The sequence below is a fragment of the Sapajus apella genome, unplaced genomic scaffold, assembly GCF_009761245.1.
Source record: "Sapajus apella isolate SASKATOON/1434 unplaced genomic scaffold, GSC_monkey_1.0 scaffold29, whole genome shotgun sequence".
NCBI classification, from domain to species: Eukaryota; Metazoa; Chordata; class Mammalia; order Primates; family Cebidae; genus Sapajus; species Sapajus apella.
Genome location: NW_022436969.1, coordinates 22,699,922 through 22,725,388, shown reverse-complemented (window position 1 = coordinate 22,725,388; position 25,467 = coordinate 22,699,922). Strand labels below are relative to the sequence as shown.

Genomic DNA, 25,467 nt, shown 5'->3' with positions numbered 1-25,467 from the left:
CATCTCTGGAAGGCACTTTGCAAGGCCCCGGGGTCTCGGGAGAGGAAAGACGCCCAGCCAGGCCCGGTGGGTCCCGGAGGGGCAGCGCGGCGCGGGAGGGGAATGGGGCGGCCCTGGCTGCCACCGCGCGTGGAGCCGGGGAGCGGCTCGGGCTCTCGTGGCAGTCAGCTGCCCGCCTGGCTCCTCCAAGCCCTGGAACTCTGAGGCGGGCTCTGGGGACTTCTGGGGCGGGGACGCGGGCTCGCGGGTAGTGGCCACCCCCGGCCGCCGCCATGGCTGTGCCCAGAAGCCGGCCCTGGCTCCAGGAGGCCGCGGGGCGCGAGTTTCTCCTGCCCGCCTGTGCGCCCCGCAACGGGCCTTTCCTGGGCCATAACGACTGCTCACCCGTGCGTCGCCCTCTCCGGTGTCCCCCAAATGCCTTTTCCGAACCCCCAGCCCGTCTGCGGTGACTGCCCAGGGGCTCTGTGACGCGACAGTGGGACTGCCGAGCCTGCCAGGCAGTTGGGAAAGGGCGCTAGGGGCCGGGACGCCGCAGCTGAGCGCAGGGTCCGGCCTTTACTCTCCGCAGTTGCGCACGCAGCCCCGGCTGGGGTTGTCCACTCGGGGGGATACAGGCTGTGGAGCCCCGGCGCCATCCGCCTGGCCCCTCCAGGCAGCCGGCCAGCTCCCGCAGCCTGCGTTCTAGAACGCCGGCAACCGGCGGACCGGACGGCTCCGGGGGTATTCGGGCTTCCCCGCCCGCCTGAGGCCGCCGGGGCGGGGTTTCGGGGCTTCGGTGACAGGCCAGCGCGCTGCTGCGGAAACAGGAAGCCGGCCGGGTGCGCGCCGGGCTCGGGCTGCAGGGCCGGGTCCTCTCCGCCGCCGAAGCCGCCCCGCGCAGGTGAAAGGGTCCCCGCACCGCCCGGTGCTCCCCATCTGCCTGGCGTTGTGCGCAGAGAGGGAAAGCGTGGCTGTTGTATGTATTCTTGCGCCCGTGTGACAACATTTAAACTTCTAAAAACGGAACCTCCTGCCGTTTTAGGATTGCAAGTTAACCTAGGAAAAAACAGCATTCTGCAAATTGTTTACTGGAAAATCTCGATGACTTAAGATCCGTGTATTACATTGCAGGGGTCTCTCACTCTAGTTTATGGGTGTAGATTTTTATTTTCTTTTTTTTTTTTTTAGTTTTTGGGTGTAGATTTTTAAAAAATCCATCTTATCATTAAAAAATACCGCTCAAGGTGGAAAATTTCAAATGCAAATCGCCGTTGATGAGATTGCAATGAATATATTTAAGATAGTGAGCTAGAGAAAAACTACAGGTCAGTGGATATGTTTTTTTCATATTTGGTGGGGGGGGGGTTTCAATTTTTAACGAAAACTTTGAAGTTAAACATTCAAAGAGGCTGGGCGCGGTGGCTCAGGCCTGTAATTCCAGCACCTTGGGAGGCCGAATGGGGAGGATCACTTGAGCGCAGAAGTTTGAGACCACCCTGGGCAACATAGCAAGACCCCCATCTCTACAAAATGTACCAAAAAAAAAAAAAAATAGCCAGGTGTAGTGGCACGCACCTGAAGTCCCTGCTATTCGGGAGGGTGGGAAAAGAATCGCTTGAGGCTGCAGCGAGCTGTGATGCAGCCTGCTGTTGACAAAAAGTCAAACTCCGTAAAATATTTGAAAAGATTTGTTCTGAGCCAAATATGAGTGACCATGGCTGGTGACACAGCCTTTTGGAGACCCTGGGAACATGTACCCAAGGTGGTCGGGACCCAGCTGGGTTTTATACATTTTAGAGGAGCCATGAGTCATCAGTCAAATACATATAAAATTAAGATGTGCATTGGTTCTGACCAGAAAGGTGGGACAACTGGGGAGGAGGTGGGGGGTGCTTCCAGGTTACAGGTAGATTTAAAATTTTCTGATTGGCATTTGGTTGAAAGAGTTATTATCAATAGAAAGGAATGTCTGGGTTACGATAAGAGGTTGTGGAGACCAAAGTTTTATCATGCAGATGAAGCCTCCAGGTAGGAATAGGGAGAGAATAGATTGGAAGTTAAGTGTCCAGCATGCTAAATGCTGATCTGCTTTTCCTGAATGGGGGACAAAATGAGGCAAGTTCCACCCCACTTCCCATCATGGCCTAACCAAGTTTTTCAGGTTAATTCTGGAATGCCCTTGGTGGGGAGGTCCAGGCAGAAGGTGTGGAGCCTAAGATTTCGTTTTTGGTTTACATTGGGCAGTGGAGTGAGACCCTGTCTCTAAAAAAATAAAAATAAATACAAATTGAAAAGTTCAAAGATAAAATATTTTGCTCCCAATTATGGATTGCAGTGATTATTCCTATATGTTGGGGAGAACAGAACAATGTTTTGTATAATTTATATATAAATACAGGTATTTTAAATTATAATTCAAGATAGGTATTCTTGACCACTAACCCATTGTCATTTTTCTTTAGCTTCTCAGCTTATTTTTTACTAAAGTTGGTCAGGTTACTTGTTAATACTTAACTAAATAAAAGATCCCTCACTGACAAAACACACGTTTTTGTTTCATTTAAGATAAATGAATTCTGATTTGGGGGAGTAGATGCCACTTTAGAGCACTCGTACCAATCTCTCTCTCTTTAAAAGGTGAGGTGACTTGGTGATTTTCCTGGAAACTTATAGCTAATATATAATCTAGCTTCCATATTTTACAAATATGTCTAGAGGCACCAGATAGGTGCATCTCTGCCTTTCCATCCCAGGCCGGCCTGAACTGTCCTGTGGAAGCTGTACACTGTTCTTGCTGGGTTATTGTTTATCTTAATAAGACTGACAAATTGAATTTGGGAGTAAAAACAGTAACAGTTTTAGCAATTTTGCTGGATGCCAAGTGGCTCACGCCTGTAATCCCAGCACTTTGGGAGGCTGAGGCAGGTGGATAACTTGAGGTCTGGAGTTTGAGACCAGCCTGACCAACATGGAGACACCCCGTCTCTACTAAAAACACAAAATTAGGCAGGCATCGTGGCACATGCCTGTAATCCCAGCTATTCGGGAAGCCGAGGCAGGAGAATCGCTTGAACTCAGGAGTCGGAGGTTGTGGTGAGCCGAGATCGTGCCATTGCACTCTGGCCTGGGCAACAAGAGCAAAACTCCATCTCAAAAAAAAAAAAAAAAGAAAAAAAAAATGAGAGAAGAAAATAGCTAACAAGCAACTAACCAGTATTTCATTTAAACATGTAAATTGGTGTGATGTGGTACTGATAAGAGTGTATATTTTGTGTATTTAAAGTGGAGAGTTCTATAAATGTTAATTAAGTCTACTTGTTCCGGATCTGAGTTCAAGTCCTGGATATCGTTGTTAATTTTCTGTCTCATTGATCTGTCTAATATTGATGTTGAAGTCTCCCATTATTATTGTGTGGGAGTCTAAGTCTCTTTATAAGTCTTATACATCTGGGTATTCCTGTATTGGGTGCATATATATCTAGGATCTTTAGCTCTTCTTGTTACATTGATCCTTTTATCATTATGTAATATCCTTCTTTGCTTCTTTTGATCTTTGTTGCTTTAAAGTCTATTTTATCAGCAGAAATTGCAACTCCTGCTATTTATTTATTTTTGCTCTCCATTTGGTTGGTAAATCTTTCTTCATCCCTTTGTTTTGAGTCTTTGTGTATCCTTGCATGTGAGATGGGTCTGGATGTAGCATACCAATGGGTTTTGGCTTTTTTTGCCTGTCTATGTCTTTGGATTGGGGGATTTAGTCTATTTAAATTTAGAATTAATAATAATATATGTGAGTTTTATACTGCCATTTAATGTTAGCTGGCTGTTTTGCCCATTAGTTGATGTAAGTTCTTAATTATATTGATGCTTTTTATTTTTTGATATTTTTTAGAAAGGCTGATACTGGTTGTTCCTTTCTATTTGTAGTGGTTCTTTCAGAAGCTCTTGTAAAGCAGGCCTGGTGGTGATGAAATCTCTGAGTGCTTGCTTGTTCACAAAAGATTTTATTTTTCCTTCGCTTATGAAGCTTAGTTTGGCTGGATGTAAAATTCTGGGTTGAAAGTTCTTTTCTTTAAGGATGTTGAATATTGGCCCCCACTCTCCTCTGGCTTGTAGGGTTTCTGCTGAGAGATCTGCTGTGAGTCTGATGGGCTTCCCTTTATGGGTAACCTGACCTTTCTCTCTGGCTGCCCTCAGTATTTTCTCTTTCATTTCAACCCTGGTGAATCTGGCGATTATGTGCCTTGAGGTTGGTCTTCTTGAGGAATATCTTTGTGGTGTTCTCTGTATTACCTGGAGTTGAATATTGTCCTGCCTTGCTAGGTTGGGAAAGTTTTCCTGAATAATATCCTGAAGCGTATTTTCCAGCTTGGATTGATTCTCTTCATCACATTCAGGTACACCTATCAAGCATAGATTAGGTCTTTTCACATAGTCCCATATTTCGTGAAGACTTTTCTCGTTCCTTTTTATCCTTTTTTTCTCTAATCTTGTCTTCTCATTTTATTTCGTTAAGTTGGTCTTCGACCTCTGATATCTTTTCTTCTGCTTGATCAATTTGGCTGTTAAAACTTGTGCATACTTTGCAAAGTTCTCGTGTTGTGTTTTTCAGCTCCATTAATTCACTTATATTCCTCTCTAAATTGTGTATTCTTGTTAACATTTCGTCAAACCTTTTTTCAAAGTTCTTAGTTTCTTTGCATTGGGTTAGAACAAGTTCTTTTAATTCCCCGGAGTTTCTTATCATTCTCCTTTTTAAAGCCTGCTTCTGTTAATGGAACACAGTCTTTCTCCATCAGGCCTTGTTCTGTTGCTGATGAGGAACTGTGATCCCCTGTAGAGGGAGAGGCGTTCTGATTTTGGGTATTCTCAGCCTTTTTAGGCTGGTTTCTTCCCTTCGTTATAGATTTATCCATCTGTGGTCTTTATAATTACTGTCTTTATAATTGGGTTTCTGAGTGGACGTCCAACTTGTTGATTCCTGGCGCTAAAATCTGAGCAACCCACTGTGCCGGCCAAAACGGTGGCGTTCTGATTGATGGTGCTTTTCTGACTCTGCACCAAGAACTGCCGCACCAAGGCAGCGGCAAAACCGCCTCGCTGGCCACAAGAGTCGCGCTGGCGACCCCTGGGGCTCCTCCACTGGGAATCTCCTGGTGCGTGAGCAACAAAAATTTGTCTGAAAGTGTGGCGTCCTCTCGTTCTCTGTGCTTTCAGTGGGAGCTACAATCCCGAGCTGCTAGTGATCAGTCATCTTGGACATCTTGGATCTCTCTCGTAAAATTCAAAATTTTACAAATTTGAGGACTAAGCTCTGTTTTTTTTCTATCAGTCCTTACAAAAGCACTGAAGTGGGTACCGCGGGTTGTGAGGTCCAGCAGGAGGTTAAGTGGCTGGTACAAGGTCACAGAGCAGTGCTGCCATTTGGTACTTTCCAGTTCAGCATAGCTGCTGTCTCTGCTGGTTGTGTCACAGCTTATGCAATAAAATACTCACCAAGGAACAAGTGGCTAACTCCTGACAGAGCTCTCAGGTTTTCCTCTTTCCTGACAAAAAGGTAGGGCTGCATTTGTGCAGGTCCACGGGGTTGGGGGGTGGGGGGTGTCTGCAGAGCTCCCAGGTGCTGGTGGTTAACAGGTTTTCTTCAGCTGAGTCAGAAAATGGGGAGGCAGAAAATGAGGAGGCTGGGGTAAGGTTTGGTGCAGCAAGTGAGTGAAACAACTCAGTTTATACTTGTTGGGAAGCAAGCCGTTCATAGCAGTGACGCCTCATTATCTGATGCTGGTGCCATTTTTAGAGAGGGAAGGAATCTCTTCACCGACCCTATCGGCCCTCCAAGTTATTTTGTCTTCATTTCAGGTGGGAATAGGGGGCATGTTTTGGCCATAACGACCTTGGGAATGCTAATTCAATGAGTCTTTGGTGCAGGAAGGAAAGGTGTTTTGTTTTTTTGTTTGTTTTTGTTTTTGTTTGAGGCAGTCTCCCTCTGTCGCCCAGACTGGAGTGCAGTGGCCTGATCTCCACTCACTGCAAGCTCTGCCTCCTGGGTTCAAGTGATTCTCCTCCCTCGGCCTCCTGAGTAGCTGGGATTACAGGTGTGTACTACCACACGAGGCTAATTTTAGTATTTATAGTAGAGACAGTGTTTCCGCCATGTTGGCCTGGCTGGTCTTGAACTCCTGACCTCAAATGATCTGCCTGCCTCCACCTCCCAAAGTGCTGGGATTACAGATGTGAGCCACTTGCCTAAAAGGTATTCTGTTTAAGGATCTACTGTCAAACGTTTTCTAAATAGGTTTTTGCTCTGTAATCTTTTTTTCTTCTTCTTTTCTGAGATGGAGTCTCGCTCTGTTGCCCAGGCTGGAGTGCTATGGTAAGATCTCGGCCCACTGCAACCTCTGCCTCCTGGGCTCAAGTGATTTTTCTGCCTCAGCCTGCCAGTAGGTGGGATTAAACGCATACTCAACCACACCCACCTAATTTTTGTATTAAATATTTTTAGTAGACATGGGGTTTCACCAGGTTGGCTAGGCTGGTCTTGAACTCCTGTCCTCAAATGATCCACCTGCTTGGTCTCCCAAAGTGCTGGGATTACAGGCATGGGCCACCATGCCCGGTACAGCCTCTCGTCTTTTAAAAAATGATCATGTTGGGCTGGTGCAGCGGCTCATGCCAGTAATCCTAGTATTTTGGAAGGCCGATGCTGGTGGATTGCTTGAGCCAGCATTGCTTGACCAGCCTAGGCAACATGGTGAAACCCTGTCTCTATGAAAAATGCAAAAATTAGCCGGGCGTGGTGGCCCACCTGTAATCTCAACTGCCCCAGAGGCTGAAGTGGGAGGTTGCACTGAGCTGGGAACACGGTACTCCAGTGTGGGTGACAGGGTGAGACCTTGACAAAAAAAAAAAAAAAAAAAAATAGATACCATGTTATACCAGATAGCTCCTTCTTCACATGGTTAGGCCTTCTCAGGAAAATATGTAACAGTGCCAGCCAGCTCTTGCTCTCTCTTTCTCTGCCCTTTTCCCTCCCCAGCCCCTTCCACTCTTCTTTCTTTTTCTACTATCCTTCTGCCTTCTTTCCTTCCAAGTCTTTCTCTGGTTGAGTGGCTTTGGATAGGATATTTTAAATTCCCTTTTCGAAAAAAGAATGTCAGGAGTAGGAGGTATTTGAGTTACTGCTGGCAAACCCGTACAGGTCTGCAGCAACCTCAATTCTTGCCCCCTCAGAGGAAAGAATTCCACTGAGGGGTATAAGGCCGAAAAAGAGACTTAGGCAAGTTTCTGAGTAGGAGTGGAAGTTTATAAAAAGCTTTAGAGCAGGAAAGAAAAAAATACACTTGGAAGAGACCCAAGAGGACAATGTGAAGGTTAAGTGCAGTGTTTAACATGATCCTAGGACTTTATAGGCTGGCCCAAGTCCAGCGTCTTGCACCCCTTCCCCATGGTTCTTGCCTTGGAGTGGGCTGGCTGCGTGTGCGGTGCGCTTCTTATGTTTGGGAGGTGAGCATGAGCAGTGTGTTTAGGAAGTTGTACGCATGCCCACCTGAGGCTTTCTTCCTTTTTCCGGTGGAGTGCCCCCAGAAGGTCATACTCTGCCATTTTGTCTCCTGATGGGTATGCTCAGGAAGTTGCCTCTCCCTGCCATCTGCATTTAATTAACACTTTAATGTGTCAGCTGTGGACCCTCAGGAGATTGTGTCTCCCTGGTGCTGGCTGCTAAATAATCATTTTTAGAGAGGCAATATGATCACTGTTGAATCGTTACCTGGTGATCATTTGACGTTCCAGGTGGGTGGGAAGAGCCCTCACCTGGCCAACTCATGCCTGTCTAACTACTTGTAACAAGAACATGGCAGTTTGAGAGAAGGGCCAGAACTCCTCTGACCAGTTTGTTTGCAGTGCGACACTCCTTGCAGGTGGCTTACCAGCAAGGAGTAATGCTAAGTGGGCTGAGTGGGGAATTGGGGCAGGGAGAGCCCTGGTTGTCTGGAAGTGCAAGCCCATAGGCCGCCTCTGTGTCCTCTATCCTCCTCTCTTCATCAGGGGAAGCTGGAGGACTGTAGCTGTGCATCCTATCCTGCCCTCAGCTCCACTTCGGGCTGTCAGCCCGTCTTGTCTCCAGCCTGCTCACCACTCACTGATGCTTTTTGCACCTCTTAGTCATAACTGCTCAAACAAGCCCCACTCTGATGAAAAGAAGTGAGTGTAGAAGAGCAATTATCAAGTTGTCATTCTGGTATTTCATCTTGGGAAACCAGAAACCTACAAAACAGCAAAGGTTTGCACACTGAAAGACTCCTCAGCCTGCCCCAGAAGGTCACATTCCTTCCCTCTCAACTAGTCCTGCACAGCTGGAGGAAACATGCAGTGTTAGAAAGTTTCAATGATGGTTTTGGGTTTAGCTTTTAGGATTTTAGGAGATTCTAAGCCTGTTGAAAGAAAATGCGATGTTAAGATCGAATAGTTGCCTTTGATGTATTTGATTTAATCAAAACAAAGGAAATTGGATGGTGTTGAGGAACATGTTCCTTATCCCTTAGAGGCCTCTCTAGCAGAGAACCCATGCCCTTCGCCATACTGGTGCATGGTTCCTGACACTTGTGCAATCATTCCAAAGTTTCTTGCAGATAAGGTGGATGACTGCAAACAGGAACTGCTGCTTCTCCTCTGTGTCAGAGTAAGCATGGGCAGCAGACGGTGGCTGCCAGCCCTGAGTTGCCTGAGACAGTCCTGGTTCACACCATTGCCTTGTTTTCATTTTTATTAGTGACATTTTTCACTCAAAGCTGTCACCAGTTGGAAGATAAAGGTATGTGGTGACTACAGTTATGCAGCATGTGTGGTTTGCCTTAGAGAAAACAGAGATGACGAAGGTCTAAGTGAAGCATATAAAGTACAGCTTGACCAGCTGATAAAGACGTAGGTTTTTGGAGGAGAATTCCAGCAAGAGCGGTTGACTCCAGATGATAAGCAAGGCTGCTTTTGACCTCTCTGTCTGAAAGGACATGTTTAATATCCAGTATTTGTTGCCATTTCCTCTTTATTTACTTATTTATTTTGAGACGAAGTCTCACTGTGTTGCCCAGGCTGGAGTGCCCTGGCACGATCTTGGCTCACTGCAACCTCCACCTCCTGGGTTCAAGTGACTTTCCTGACTCAGCTGCCCGAGTAGCTGGGATTTCAGGCATGTACCACCACGCCTGGCTAATTTTTGTATTTAGTAGAGATGAGGTTTCACTACATTGACCAGGCTGGTCTTGAACTCCTGACCTCAGGTGATCCACCTGCCTTGACCTCCCAAAGTGCTGGCATTATAGATGTGAGCCACCATGCCAGGCCAGCTGTTCCCTTTTAATTCAAGTACCTAGGCCAGACATAGTGGCTCACGCCTGTAATCCCAGTGCTTTGGGAAGCCAAGGCAGGTGGATCAGTTGAGGCCAGTAGTTTGATACCAGCCTGGTCAACGTGATCAAACCACATTTCTACTAAAATACAAAAATTAACTGGGCATGGTGGCCTACACCTGTAGTCTCAGCTACTCGGGAGGCTGAGGCAGGAGGATTGCTTGAGCCCGGGAGGTGGAGGTTGTAGAGAGCTGAGAGCGTACCACAGCACTTAAGCCTGGGTGATGGGAGAGAAACTCTGTCTCAAAAAAATAAAAATAAAATATAAATCAAGTACTTAATATAGGTAATGCCATTCGAATGAGACAGAGGAATGACAGCCCCAGGGCCATCCATTTCACCATTTTCTACCCTTTCATCTTCTGAAAAGCCAGAAATAGTAATGAATACTTAATAGTACCACATACACATTGCCAATATTCCATTAGAATACTTATGATAAGATTTCTTCATTTATCAATTTCTGACGGTATTGCCAATTTTTTGGTTAGGTTTTAAACTTTTGATAATGGCTCAAAGTACATTTTCACACCTGTTTATTTTTCTTTAGGTAAAGTTTAAAGTTTTTCCATGTCTTAATGGTTGATTATAGAACACCACTGTAAAACAAGCTAGGGACTCTTATAGGGAATGGGGTCATTCTATTTTATTTATTTATTTATTTATTTGAGACTGAGTCTCACTCTGTCACCCAGGCTAGAGTGCAATGGCACGATCATGGCTCACTGCAACCTCTGCCTCCCAGGTTCAAACGATTCTCCTGCCTCAGTCTCCTGAGTAGCTGGGATTACAGGCGAACACCGCCACACTCAGCTAATTTTTGTACTTTTAGTAGAGATGGGGTTTTGCCATGTTGGCCAGAGTGGTCTCAAACTCCTGACCTCTGCCTCAGCCTCCCAAAGTGCTGGGATTACAGGCTTGAGCCACTGCACCCAGCCTAAGTTTTGTATTTTAGTAGGGACAGGGTTTCACCATGTTGGCCAGGCTGGTCTTGAACTCATGACATCAGGAGATCCACCCACCTCTACCTCCCAAAGTGCTGGGATTACAGGGGTGAGCTACTGTGCCCAGCCAGGAATGGGGGTTATTCTTAATTTCCATGTACAAATGTAGAGTTCTGAAGATGGGTTTCACAGAGGTGATTTTAGACCCTGGGAAACGATGTGGTTCTTGACTTCATGCCTATGAGTGACATGAAGGTCCTAGATTCATGTTAGAAAATCATCTTCCTAAAAAAGGATTTTATTTTTTTGTTGGTTCAATTAGGATCTCTGGTCAGTGTCTCTCTTAGCTCCCACTCCACAAGACTTCAGGGGCCTCTCTGACATCTGAGCTCCTTATACCCTCCCTGGAAAGGTCATCGCCCTTCTCAGATTCTCATCTTGAGTGCAAGTTGAAGAACCTGCAAGTAGAATGCCACTGTCTATAGCCTATCTCTTGCCTTGCTCCAGTAAACCAACAACCTCCAGAAATGTGTGTCACTGCCATCATGAGTAGGTCACAGTGCTATAGATACCTTGCTTATGGCCAGTTTATTTAAGGCCTGTTTATGACAGGCTTAGGGCCTGTTCCCAGCAGCAATTAATTTGGGAATGTAGATAGGATTATGTAACTCATTAGTTCTTGATAGAGGGAGGTGATGATACCGGTATTATTAGGGAATATAACTGAATTCTTTTCCTTTTCCCTGTAGATACCCAGCTAAGACCTGAATGCCATCACCCTGCCTGGGGCTCTGCAGTTTTCTCATGGTGAACCCTTGATGGATTTACTATTGCTTGAGAAATGGCTAGGATCGGATTGGGGTTTGGAAGATGGAACTTTCATCCATTAAAGAGGAAGAGTTCATTGCTGTTGAAACTCATAGCTGTTGTCTTTGCTGTGCTTCTATTTTGTGAATTTTTAATCTATTACTTAGTGATCTTTCAGTGTAAGTGGCCTGAAATGAAACCCACAGCCGATGATGGTGAACAAGCCACACGTGAGCCTGTGCTCAAAGCTATGTTTCTGGCTGACACCCACTTGCTTGGGGAATTCCTAGGCCACTGGCTGGACAAATTACGAAGGTAAGAGGTAAAATCAGGAATCTTTCTAAAATTCTGTAGGCAAAAAGTATAGCCCTCTCCTAATAGCAAGACGGCTTTAGGTTACTCTTACTTTCCTCTCAAAGAAGGACATTTAGGGACATTTGAATTTTCCTTGAATTTACCATTTACTGAGGATAAATACAGGGCCCCATAATTTGGGAGTCAGGTCTGGGCCACATTGCTTTGTGACTTTGGACAAGTTGTTAGGGTCCCTCTGAGCCCCTGCCTCCTTGCTTGTAACTGAGTTACAAGACAAGAAACATCATAAGATGTGCCACTCAATGACAAGAAGATGCCATGCAATGCCTGGTGCTTGGGACCGGTCCCCTGGGCAGGTGAGGGCACAGATCTGGGTTGGTGGTCCCGTCTTACTGTCACTGCTGTGTAACTTTGAGCCTATTGGGTTTTAGCCTCCTCTAGGCAGCAGAGGAGCAGAGCAGATTTGTGGCTGTCTCCCTGGGGAAGGATCAGGTCCTGTCTCTCTAACTCAACCTGCTCCTGCATGGTCCATTGTTTTTTCACTAGGAAGCTTTTTAAAAAAATTATTTTTAGGCCAGGCATGGTGGCTCACACCTGTAATCCCAGCACTTTGGGAGGCTTGAGGTGGGTTGATCACAAGTCAGGAGTTTGAGACCAGCCTGCCCAACATGGTGAAAACCCATCTCTACTAAAAATACAAAAATTAGCTCAGCATGGTGGCACATGCCTGTAATTCCAGCTACTTCAAAGGCTGAGACAGGAAAAGTGCTTGAACCCAGGAGGCAGAGGTTGCAATAAGCTGAGATTGCACCACTGAACTCCAGCCTGGGCAACAGAGCAAAATTCTATCTCAAAAAAAAAAAAGAAGAAGAAGAAGAATGAAGAAGCAGCTGTACGTTATTACTAAGAATTTTAACCAGCCGGGTGCGGTGGCTCACGCCTGTAATCCAAACACTTTGGAGGCCAACGCGGGCAGATCACCTGAGGTTGGGAGTTCAAGACCAGCCTGATCAACATGGTGAAACCCTGTCTTAAAAAAAAAGAGTTTTACCAAAGGAGGCTTGAGTTCAAGAAGGGCTGGTGGGGGGCCTGGCCTGCAGTGTCTTGGTTTTACAAATTGACCCTGATGGATGTCTGGGTCTCTCCAAGTAGCCTTCTATGCCTTCTTTCTGTGGCTGTTTCTAGATTCTTACTTCTCCATGGCAAATAACATTAAATCAAGAGAAACTGAGACACTGAGTGCAGTGCTTCACGCCTGCAATCCCAGCACTTTGGCAGGTGGAGGTGAAGAATTGCACAAGGCCAGGGATTTGAGACCAGCCTGGGCAACATGGCAAGACCTCATTTCAACAACAAAAAAAATGATTAAAAAACACCACAAAAATTAGCTGAACATGGTGACACCCGCTTGTAGTCCTAGCTACTCAGGAGGCTGAGGCAGGTGGATTGCTTGAGCTATTTTGAGCACTGGAGTTTGAGCCTACAGTGAGCTATGATCATGGCTTTGCAGTCCAGCTTCGGTGACAGAGCAAGAGCTTATCTCTAAAAAAAAGTAAAATAAAATAAGAAAAATGGAGAAATGTATTTTGAGAGAGAGATCTTGGGTAAAAAGCCTTTCAGAGGTGATGTGTACCACACAGTAGTTTACTTGGGATCTGAAAATCTTCCTCTGACCAGAAATTACATTGACTAATTAAAATGGAGTCTAGCTCTGTGGCCCAGGTTGGAGAGCAGTGGCAGGATCATAGCTCACTGCAGCTTCCCGAGTAGCTAGGACAACAGGCTTGTGCCACTACACCCAGCTAATTTTTACTTTTTTGTAGAGATGGAGTTATGCTGTGTTGCCCATGTTGGTATTGAACTCCTGGCTCAAGTGATCCTCCTGCCTTGGCCTCCCAAAGCATTGAAATTACAGGTGTGAGCCACTGCACCCAGCCTACTTTCCCCTATTTATATATCCTAGGACATAGCATTTCCCTTTTGTAGAGGAGGAGCAGCCAGGAAAATGCCTTAAAAAGGAGGAAAGTTTTGAGTTCCTTAGGAAAATGATATAGGCTGGATTTGGTTAGGTTGTAGATGGGGAGGGCTGAGCAAGCACGGACATTTTGAACACTTGCTGTGTGCCCCTGCCATGCTTTACAAATGCTGTCTTATTTAACCCCGTAACTATCCTGTGCAAGTAGGGTTTAAAATCCCCGTTTACCAATGAAGACACTGGGAATCAGAGAGTAGGCAATATTTTCAAAGGCACACAACTTGTCAATGGATCAAGCTGGGATGTTAAGCCATTATCAGTCAGATTGCAGATCCCAGGCTCTTTTCTTCCTCATTTTTTTTTTTTTTTTTTTTGAGATGGAGTCTCACTCTGTTGCCCAGGCTAGAGTGCAGTGGCATGTGTTTTGATGTGTGGGGTAATCTCAGCTCACTGCAACCTCTCCTAGGTTCTGGTGATTCTCCTGGCTTAGCCTCCTGAGTAGCTAGGACTACAGGTGTGCACTACCACAGCAAGTTGATTTTTTGTACTTTTAGTAGAGACAGAGTTTCACCGTATTGACCAGGCTGGTCTTGAACTGCTGACCTCGTGATCTGCCTGCCTCGGCCTCCCAAAGTGCTGGGATTACAGGCGTGAACCACTACTCCTCGCCTCCAGGCTCTTTCATTTGCTTGTTTTACCACTGGGAGGATTACTTGTATGTTTGAAATCTACAGGATTTACTGTTTTGATATTGGCTAGCCTATTTCTGTCATCATCTCCACTCCACCTTGGAAGCAAAGAAGGAAGTTGAAGTCCCTTTAAGAAGAAGCTAAAATTAAGCTAGATACAATCATCTTCTCTGTGTGGTACAAAATCAGTCTCCACTGAGCATCTTTGGAAGCTGCATTAGGCTCTCTCAGATCCCAGGTGCTACCTTGACCGAGTAATGGCTGCAGGGTGCATGCAGAGTGGGGCCTGTTCCTGGACACCACGGTGTCTGGGGTGTGTAGGAGGGATGGCTGGACTCTTCCTTGATACTTAATTCCCCACCTTTAGTCAGATGTGGACTCCTTGGCCCTTCAAGCACGGGGTGGGAATGCAAGAGTAGGCCCTAGAAGAAGGAGAATGGGACCATTTAGTTTGCTGTTTAAATGGCGTGTAATACAGAAGTAGCCTCCACCCAGGAAAGAGACTGATTTTACTTTTTCCTGTTGGTGGCAAGGGAATGGCAGATGGAGAGAGCCTTCCAGACAGCTCTGTGGTTGCTGCAGCCGGAAGTCGTCTTCATCCTGGGGGATGTCTTTGATGAAGGGAAGTGGAGCACCCCTGAGGTAGGACTCTGTGATCCAGGTGCCCTCATCCTGCTTCAAGGTCCAGCATAAGTAGCCCAGAGAATCCACAAAGCAATGTCAGCTTCAGTTGGAAATTTTATGGAAGTTTTACTTACTACTGATATTAAAAATGGGTAGGCTATCTGGAAGATTCTTGGAATTCATAGACTATCGAAGATTCTTATAACAACCCAATCTTGAGTTAGGTTAGCTAATCTTTTTTTTTCAATTTTTTTTTTTCTTTTTAAAGTTGGGGGTTTCTCCATGATGGCCAAGCTGGTCTTGAACTCCTGACCTCAGGTGATCCACCCACCTCGGCCTCCCAAAGTGCTAGGATTACAGGCGTGAGCCACTGCGCCTGGCAGGTTGGCTAATCTTAAACATTTGTCCATGCAGGAAATATGTCGATTAGCCAGACATTTGGTTGGAATACACTGTTTTGTGAACCTCTTGGGAAAGGGAGAAACAGGCAAGATAGATGTTATTTCAGTTGTCACCGAAATTGCAAAATACATAGTGAAATGTACACTTAATTTCACACTCTTACTTAATCACGACGTTATGAGAATTGTGCTACAAAAGAGACTTGCTAGTCTCCTCTGATTTTCTTTCTTCTGAGTGAGAGATGCACAAGGAGCCCTGGGGACTTGGTGTGAGGTTCCTCTGCCTTTAGGAGGGCCTGAGACCCCTGCCTGGGTATTGGGGTAATGTAAGACTTGCCACAAACCAAAGAGAAAAGCTGTTCTCACCTCAGTTGTCACAATGTTCTGCTTATTACATCCTTGGAACACAATGAATGAAGACAAGCTAGATACAATCATCTCTGTGTGGTACAAAATCAGTCTCCATTGAGCATCTTTGGAAGCTGCATTAGGCTGTCTCAGATCCCAGGTGCTATCTTGCTGCTTAAAAATGTTCACTCACTAATAGTTTTTGAAAATATTTTATTTGGGGTAGACTTGAAGAAACTTCATCATAGCTGGGCCTGGTGGCTTATGCCTATAGTAACAGCACTTTGGAAGCCCAGGGCAGGAGGATTTTTTTTTTTTTTTTTTTTTTTGAGACAGAGTTTTGCTTTTGTTGTCCAGGCTGGAGGGCAATGGTGCAATCTTGGCTCACTGCAACCTCTGCCTCCTGGGTTCAAGCAATTCTCCTGCCTCAGCCTCCTGAGTAGCTGGGATTATAGGCATTCACCACCATGCCCAACTAATTGTGTATATTTAGTAGAGATGGGGTTTCTCCACGTTGGTTAGGCTTGTCTCAAACTCCTGACCTCTGGTGACCTGCCTTCTTTGGCCTCCCAAAAGTCCTGGCCTTTTTTTTTTTTTGAGATGGAGTCTCACTCTGTCACCCAAGCTGCAGTGCAGTAGTGTGATTTTGGCTCACTGCAATCTCCATCTTCTGGGTTCCAGTGATTCTCCTACCTCAGCCTCCTGAGTAGCTGGGACTACAGGTGGGCACCATGACGCCCAGTTAATTTTTTGTATTTTAGTAGAGATGGGGTTTCACCATGTTGCCCAGGCCGGTCTCGAACTCCTGACCTCAGGTAATCGGCACACCTTAGCCTCCCAAAATAGGCATGAGCCACTGCCCCCGACCTAGTCCAAGAAAGAATTATTTGAGCCCAGGAGTTTAAAACCAGCCTGGGCAACATAGTGAGACCCTGTCTCTAGAAAAAATACAAAAATCAGCCAGGCATGGTGGTGTGTGCATGTAGTCCCAGCTACTCAGGAGGCTGAGCTGAAAGGATTGCTTGAGCCTGGGAGGTGGAGGCCGCAGTGAGCTGTGTACCACTGCGCTCCAGCCTGGGTGACAGAGTGAGAACCTGTCTCAAAAAATAAAGATAAAACCATCATTCTCAGCAAACTGACACAATAACAGAAAACCAAACACCACGTTTTCACTCATAGGTGGGTGATGAACAACAAGAACAGCTGGGCACAGGGAAGGGAACAACACTCACTGGGCTAGGTGGGGGAACAGCAGGGGGCGGAGAGGTTGGGGAGGGATAACACTGGGAGAAATGGGGGGATGGAGACAGCAAACCACCATGGCATGTATGCACCTATGCAATAATCCTGCAGGATGCAGTATGGGCACATGTACCTCAGAGCCCAAAGTACAATAAAAAATAAAAATAAAAAAGATAAAAATCAAGAAAAACAAACAACCAAACCAAAAACAAAACAACCCCACAACAAAAACCCAAAAACTTTACTGGCATTTCCTAGGGTAATTCAGTAGCGGCACAAGAGAAGTCTTGGTTCAGAGTTTATAGGAACCACTGTTTACAGAGTGCAATGCTTGTTATAATCTAGGCTATAATTAAATGTGAGATAGTAGAAATGTTATATGTAAAAAAAACCAAACTAGTTATAAAATGAGGTTGGATAGATATGTTGCATTTCCAGATTCAGGGCAACATTTTATGTTTTACAATGTCTGTTATTCTGATTTTATGTTACTCTAACTTTATTTATTTTTATTTTTTTGAGATGGAGTCTTGCTCTGTCACCAAGTCTGGAGTGCAGTGGTGTGATCTCAGCTTACTATAGCCTCTGCCTCCCTGGCTCAAGTGATTCTCTTGCCCCAGCCTCCCCCAGTAGCTGGGATTACAGGCGCCTGCCACTACACCCAGCTAATTTTTATATTTTTAGTAGAGACAGGGGTTTACCATGTCGGCCAGGCTGGTCTCAAACTCCTGACCTCAAGTGATCTGCCTCCTTCAGCCTCCCAAAGTGCTGGGATTACAGGCGTGAGCCGCTGCACCCAGACATCTAACTTTAAATGTTATTTGTTAAAGTGGAATCTTTGTAAATGTTTTCAAGGACTGTCTATTTAGCAGATTTCCCTAGGTTTTGCCAGATTTACAACTTTTAGGATAAAATTAGTTATCATTTAGAATAGAGGTTTTTTTTTTTTCATTTTTTTCCCTACCCTAGGGTGTTTGTGCAATTGGTATTTTTAGCCTTATAAAAATAAGAACTACACTAACATAACTCTGAAGTTTTAATAGTTAAAGCAAGTATCAGAATAATTTTGAAATATTTGTTACAATAAGTATTTTTTTGTCTTTCTTTCTCTCATATCTCATTAATTCTTGTTTCCACAGTTGCACCCATAGGGGAATGCCACCTTTTTTTTTTTTTTTTTTTTTTTGAGGCATTGTCTTGCTCCGTTGCCCAGGCTAGAGTGCAATGGCTCGATCTTGGCTCACTCCAGCCTCCGCCTCCTGGGTTCAAGTGATTCTCCTGCCTCAGCCTCCTGTGTAGCTGGGACTACAGGTGTACACCACCATGGCCAGCCAATTTTTGTATTTTTAGTAGAGACGGGGTTTTACCATCTTGGCCAGGCTGGTCTTGAACTCCTGACCTCGTGATCCACCCACCTCAGCCTCCCAAAGTGTTGCGATTACAGGCATGAGCCACCGCACCTGGCAGGAATGCCGCTTTTAAAGATGTCCTCATCCTCGTCTTGGTTGAGACACATGAAGAACTTGCTGGATGTTTTCTAAGAGCCTGTTCTTATGGCATGGCCAGATCTGAAGCATTTATCCACCAGGTTCTATGAATGGTCCTTATGGGATCCTGAAATAATAGGTGTATGAACCAAATATTTTTTGGGATTGCCAGTTGTTCTTTTAAGATGGAAGAGGATACCATTTAAAAATTTGGCATTAGACTGGGTGTGGTTGCTCATGCCTGCAATCCCTGCCCTTTGGGAGGCCAAGGTGGGTGGATCACTTGAGGTCAGGAGTTTGCGACCAGCCAGGCCAACATGGTGAAACCCTGTCTCTACTAAAAATATAAAAATTAGCTGAGCATAGTGGTGCACACTTGTAATCCTGGTCACTCAGGTGGCTGAAGCACAAGAATCACTTGAGCAAAACAAAATAAAACAAAAACTTGGCATCAAATTAAATAACATTAAGTATTAATTGTAGTCTTAGAAAAAGACGTATTATATGGAATTAAAAATTCAAAGTTTATCTTGGGATGGTGGCTCATGCCTGTGATCCTAGCACTCTGGGAGGCCAAGGTGGGAGGATCACTTGAGCCCAGGAGTTCAAGACCAGCCTGATCAACATGGTAAGACTCTATCTCTACAAAAAATAAATTAGCCACATGTGGTGGTGTGTGCTTGTGGTCCCAGCCACTTGGGAGGCTTAGGTGGGAGGATCACTTGAGCCCAGGAAGTTGAGGCTGCAGTGAGCCGTGGTGGCACCACTACCCTCCAGTTTAGGTGACAGAGTGAGACCCTGCCTCAAAAAAAGAAAAAAGAAAGTTTTACATTATCTTTATGGACATCTGATTTGAACAGGGGAATTCATTCGCTTCTCACATCAACATAGGGATCACGATTTCTTAGCCACAGGGCAGGGAGGGTTCTCTGGCTCCCAGCAGTGATTCTTTTTCCCTCAGGCCTGGGCAGACGATATGGCTCGATTTCAGAAAATGTTCAGACACCCAAGTCATGTGCAGCTGAAGGTAGTTGCTGGAAACCATGACATTGGCTTTCATTATGAGTAAGTAATTCAGGAAAGCACTGCACCCTGAGAGCTCTTCTTAACGGTAATTCTAAACCTGCTGGAATTCAGGTGAAAGCCCTATTTGTGCCATCTTGAAATTTGTTTTCCTCAAAAGATGTAAGCTCTGTGATGTTAAAGCCTTTAAGGGGTTTTTACTCTTGGTGCATAGTACACCCTCAACAAGTACCTGTGGAATGAATGAATTGTATGTGCCCTTGGGAAACATCTACTTGAAATGTACATTTCATAGCCAATTATTTTCTTTGGGAATGAAAAAACAAGATCATTTAGACTTTAGTAACTAGCATTTATATAGTGCTCTGGTGCTTATAATATGTATGCCTCCTGTTTCAAGTGCCTTACTTCCATATTTTAACACATTAATCTTTACCATGGTCCTGTTCTTTTACTTAGGGCACCAATGTGGAATCTGAGGCCCTGGGCAGCTGAGTAACTTGCCCCAGGCTTCATACTAAGTAGTGGAACTAAAATTTGAGCTTTGATATTCTGGGGCCAGCTTAAGTAATAATGCTAGTCTGAAACTCAAGTCCTGAAAGTTATTTTGTGTTCGTGATAACTCTAGGAGTTTCTAAAATGGCTTGTCCTGAAAAATGTTTCTTTTTACAACTGAATATAGGATGAATATATACAAAGTGAAACGATTTGAGAAAGTGTTCAGCTCTGAAAGACTGTTTTCTTGGAAAGGCATTAAGTGAGTATTATTTGTAAATTCTTCCAAGACCTTTAGTCCTTGGAAGCTTCATTTTTTAAAGGCGCCTGCCATGCTGGGATGGATCATCTACCTGTGTTCTGTTTAGCCTGGTTTATGATCTTTAAATAGCAGTGCCTCAGGCTGTCCTTGCTGGTGCTCATCATGGGAGCCAATAGATGGGAAACCTCAAAGCACCCTGGTTTTCCTTGACAACCCCACAGTGAATCGGTCAGTTTATGACTGCCCAGCCACTGTGGGAATGATATTCTATCTGCACTGTCTCTGGGTGTTGCAAATTTCATGAGCCCACTTTGTAAAAAGTCTTTCTTTTATTTGATCAAAATTTACTACTTTCACTTTACAAAGACTATTCCCATAGTATGGTGTCATGGGATTTTGTGGTAAGTGTGTCACAGTGCCTCTGTACCTCTGTGCTACCCAACCCCATCGGCCTGAGCTTTTAGACCAGAGCACCCTGACCCTTAGCCTGACCGTGAACACCAGCTCCCCTTCTGCGAGGCCACATCAGTGCCCATCTCTGGATCCTTTCTGGGCTGTGAACGTGGCTGCAGCACAGTGGACAGGACTCTATACCTTGTTTATAGACACGGTGGAGATTAAACAGATGGGAGTAGAAGCCTTTTCTCTTTCAATCCTGTCTTTCCTGTGGGTGCCCGGCACTCTATTGACCTTGGCCACAGCAGGTTTGCAGATGAGGTCATCTCTGTCCAGTGGCTTCATCACCAATGGTCACCTTTCCCTCCCTCTGCCAGGAGGGCAGAGTCTCTAGAAGGTGGCTTCCCCTGCTGACTCACTCATAATAGAAACATGACACAGTTTGAGTTATTGCCCTCTAAGCATAGTGTTTAAGAAACTTTAGCTTATTATGCTGCCTATCACTTGATAATTCCACTCCTTATCTCTCAAACGAGTTAAATTTCAAGCAGTCTTTACTGACAGGTACTTTAGCCATTCCAAGATGGTATGCGTGTAGGAAATAAAAGCACATTTAGTGAGCGTCTATAAAACATACAGGTGGCTGCTGAGTCTAACCAAAATGGACTTTGTTATTACCCTAGTTTGGGTAATACCAGTTAGCTCTAACCAGCACCCTACTCTCTGCCTTACTTGCTGTGTGTGTCCGTATGTCACTGATGTGTCCCGTGGCTCCCTCGACCTGGTAGTCAAAATATCTGACACGTACTGAGTACTTTCTAGTGGCAGGCTGTGTTCTAAATACCTGCCATGTCATTCATTGAATCCTCAGAACAAGCTGATGGTGTGGGCAGAGTGTTCTTAGCCCCCTGCACAGATGAGACACTGTAACAGATGAGATTCTGGTTAGAGGATGAGCTTAGACATAGTCTGACTGCAGAGTGTCTGTAATCTGGGATTTCTCACAAGTTTAGGGTCAAAACCCTTCGATCGTGTCTTGGACTGAGCTCCCAGTAATGCTATTTTTGTTAATGTTGACTCATACTTAAAAATACACCCAATTATTCTGGGTGGGGTTGAAAGCTGCTCTGGGCTTGTTTCTTCATACTGGATGCTTAGCTTTCTTTTCATGGGGAACAGTGGGGAAAGAAAGCACCAGTACCATGGCTGGGCACAGTGGCTCACGCCTGTAATCCCAGCACTTTGGGAGGCCGAGGTGGGCAGATCACGAAGTCAGGAGATCGGGACTAACCTGGCCAACATGGTGAAACCTGTCTTTACTAAAATACAAAACATTAGCCAGGTGTGATGGTGCACACCTGTAGTCCCAGCTACTCGGGAGGCGGACACAGGGGAATTGCTTCAATCCAGAAGGCAGAGATTGCAGTGAGCCGAGATTGTGCCAAGCACCAGTACCCCCAGTGGCCTCACCTGCCTCCTCCCCTCCACCTCAGCTTCGTGATGGTCAACAGTGTGGCGCTGAAAGGGGACAGCTGTGGCATCTGTTCTGAAGCAGAAGCAGAGCTCATTGAAGTTTCTCACAGACTGAACTGCTCCCGAGAGGTAGGAGAGCATCTGAACACCACAGGTGCCTTCTGTCCCATGTCACTCCACTTTTTCGCTCACTCAGCGCCCCCTGCCATCCCTGCCCTTTGATGAGTGTCAGGTGTATGGATTAATGGCCTGATTTGTACCCAGCAGGTACATGGCTCCAGCCAGTGTGGACCTGGGCCTCTGCTACCCACGTCTGCCCCCATCCTCCTGCAGGTGAGCCCAGGGAGGAAGGGGCGCGTGGCGGACAGCAGGCAGCCAGGGTTTCACTGTAGCCACTTGACTCCTCCCTCTGCCCGTCAGCATTACCCCCTGTACCGGAGAAGCGATGCTAACTGTTCTGGGGAAGACGCTGCTCCTCCGGAGGAAAGGAACATCCCATTTAAGGAGAACTACGATGTGCTTTCTCGGGAGGCATCACAAAAGGTTTGCCAGGGTGTTGTGGTGCTAATTCATGTCACAGTGTGACTCTCATCACCTTGCATGTCAGCAAGCAGAGCACCCAGGCTAGAGCAGGTATTTGCTGAAACGTTGATGACTTAGTTGTCACCTGGGGACAGGGGTGGAGGCCTGGCTTTGACAGTATCCCAGATTTTCATTTAATTGCTTTCTCTTTTTTTTTTTTTTTTTAAATAAGTAAATCTACTTCTATTTCCTAACCTCAATTCAATAATATTCTCAGCTATTCTTTGTATTCAGTTTTTCACCAACTTAAATGTATTTAGAAATGTGAATGGAACTTAGAGTCAAATTTTTAGGGACTTGATTAAAAGGCGTTTTCTTATATAGATTTATATAATACATATTACATTATATAAAATATATCAATATAGGAAATATTTATAAAAAATGTATAAAAATATTTTTAAAGATAAAATATCATAAGAAGTATATAAAATCTGGGATGAGAACAGTAGATTCAAAGGGGCTGACCTTACCTTTGATTTAGTATAAATAAACCAAAGGATTTTTAAGGAAAAAAATGAACTAGTCCTTTAACACAAGGATTTAGTATTTAATTTAATGAAAGAAGCGATGGCCAGCGGCCGTCGGCTGGGCGGTGAGAGTCCTGGTTGAGGGTGAGCTAACAGCCTGCTTTGCTGTCTTCTCGGCCGCCGTCAGCTGCTGTGGTGGCTCCAGCCGCGCCTGGTCCTCAGTGGCCACACGCACAGCGCCTGCGAGGTGCACCACGAGGGCCGAGTCCCCGAGCTCAGCGTCCCATCTTTCAGTTGGAGGAACAGAAACAACCCCAGTTTCATCATGGTAAGGTGAAAGTTTATTTTTGTCTGAAAGCTTTCATAAGTATTTAAATCAACACAGTAATCAACTATTTAATAGCTGCAATCTATAAAAATTTACAAAAGCCACACAATTTCCTTTCCTCTACACTTAGGTCCATACACTGCCCCTTGCCAAACACCCTTTCAGGAACCAATCGGCATGACATTCTTGGGTGGTTACTGTGAAGAACGAGGGCAGGGCACCGTCCAGGTGGAATTTATCCTTCAGGGAAGGCCATGTCCTCTCCTCTTACTCTCTGTGTGTGTTTAGTTTTCTAAAGAAACAACCATTTATTCATTAGCTGTACTCAGCCATCTTCTCCTAGTTTCTAAACATGTCCATTTTTCCTGGCAGAGAATGCAACAGCCTTTGCAGGTTGATACAAATGTTTCAGTTAATGACCACTGGGTGTTTTAACTCCTTTCAGCCATGGGCTCCTGCATCCAGCTCATGATGCTGGTATGTCAAGTTCTTTTACTTCATAAAAAGGTGAGGAAGCCCTAACATTTTAAGATTCAAAGTAAATGAAAACATTTGCCACTGTCATTCCACATAAAAGTACCTGCAAAGACAAGCCCACTGAGATGACCTAGACACATGTGTTTCTAGGGAACGATTGCTTAGTTGAGCATCACGGGGCAGGAAGACACCCTTCCCTCCTGTTCCTCGCTGACTGATGACCCTGGAACTCCACGGTGCCTCTCTGAATCTCTGTTATGGATCCCCTACTATATTTGATGGGAACCCCCGTGGGCCAGGGGCCAGTTTTGACAGAGAGGTCAGTGTCCCAGACATTTTCCACCCAGGCACGCTTGGGCCTTCCTTGTCTCTCCTGCCAGAGCCTGGGCTGGTCGGGGGTGACCTGTGCAGGAGGAAGGCCGGGCCCTCTTGGTCTCAGGTGAGGAGGGCCCCTTCCCTGTCTCACCTGAGGGGGACCTGAGAAGGCAGTCTTCCCTCTGTAGTTTCTAAGACTGTGGTGTTCAACCTGTGTCTGGTGCTCTCAGCTTAACTTTCTCTTCTCCTTTCCAGGGTAGCATCACGCCCACAGACTACGCCCTCTCCAAGTGCTACCTCCCACGTGAGCACGTGGTTTTGATCATCTACTGTGGAGCGGTGGGCTTCCTTATGGTCCTCACACTCACTCACTTTGGGCTTTTAGCCTCACCTTTTCTTTCTGGATTGAGCCTGCTCAGAAAGCATAAGACAAGGTGAAGAGCAGTTGACGTTTGCACTTAGCAATAAATATCAAAACCCAAATAATGGAACTTTGGGCAGAGATCATGTTAGAATCAAGTGGATGTTGAGACCTTATAGGCTGTTTCTCTGCACATCACAGAAATTCTCAATCACTGAAATGAGTAACTGCAAAATAAATAGTTGATTGTACTGTTCTCATGCTGTAAAAATGGACAGGTACTCTACAACATATCTGTTTTCTCATTTTTATCAAATATATGTATCATCAAAGGTTGCATCTGTACAGTATGTAAATGCTATTAATGTCATCACTCACATGCACGACAGTCCTTGCTCCCCCAGGAAAGGCCTGGTGACCCCAGCACACACTGAGATTATGTGTATACATAAATATTGGGCTTGTTTCCCTCTTCCTGTGAAGTGGTTCTCAAATTCCTATGTACTGTAAAGCTGTACCCTTAAAAGTACAGATGTGGCAGGGCACAGTGACTCATGCTTGTAATCCCAGCACTTTGGGAGGCTGAGACAGGTGGATCACTTGAGGTCAGGAGTTCAAGTCCAGCCTGGCCAACATGGTGAAACCCCATCTCTACTAAAAATACAAAAATTAGCCAGGTGTGATGGCAATCGCTTATAATCCCAGCTACTTGGGAAGCTGAGACAGGAGAATCCCTTGAACTCGGGAGGTGGAGGTGGCAGTGAGCCAAGATCGTGCACTCCAGTCTGGGTGAAAGAGCAAGACTTTGTCTCAAAAAATATATTTAAAAAAAAGTACAGATGTGATGTGGAGGACATATTGTTTTGTAGATTTTTGTACTTGATAGATTAATGGATCAGATTTTTAGATAGGTGTAATTTTCTCTATAGGAGACCAAGTTGATACATCTGGTAATGTCTGTCGATGATCAAAAGAGACTTGAAGCACGGAATGGGATGTGGCTTTTGGTACTTGAAAATGAATGCTTTAATAATTTTAAGCCAGATAAAATTTATTCTTTTTGTTTT

The 25,467-nt window shown here is 45.3% G+C and overlaps 1 protein-coding gene across 7 annotated transcripts; it reads left to right on the top strand.

Moving 5' to 3' along the window:
• On the top strand, window positions 1-25,439 carry MPPE1 (metallophosphoesterase 1). 7 transcript variants are annotated; one of them, XM_032293410.1, is made up of 10 exons: window positions 779-955; window positions 11,080-11,452; window positions 14,650-14,758; window positions 19,180-19,283; window positions 19,924-19,998; window positions 21,888-21,996; window positions 22,135-22,200; window positions 22,288-22,410; window positions 23,107-23,247; window positions 24,295-25,439. In XM_032293410.1, the coding sequence occupies exons 2-10, from the start codon at window positions 11,172-11,174 to the stop codon at window positions 24,475-24,477; spliced, it is 1,191 nt and encodes a 396-aa protein (XP_032149301.1). In that variant the 5' UTR covers window positions 779-955; window positions 11,080-11,171; the 3' UTR covers window positions 24,478-25,439. The 7 variants fall into 7 exon arrangements, with proteins under 7 accessions (XP_032149298.1, XP_032149301.1, XP_032149300.1 ...); XM_032293409.1 differs by having other exon boundaries at window positions 22,132-22,200; XM_032293405.1 differs by adding an exon at window positions 8,610-8,791 and having other exon boundaries at window positions 22,135-22,410.
• The last annotated feature ends 28 nt before the right edge of the window (window positions 25,440-25,467 follow it).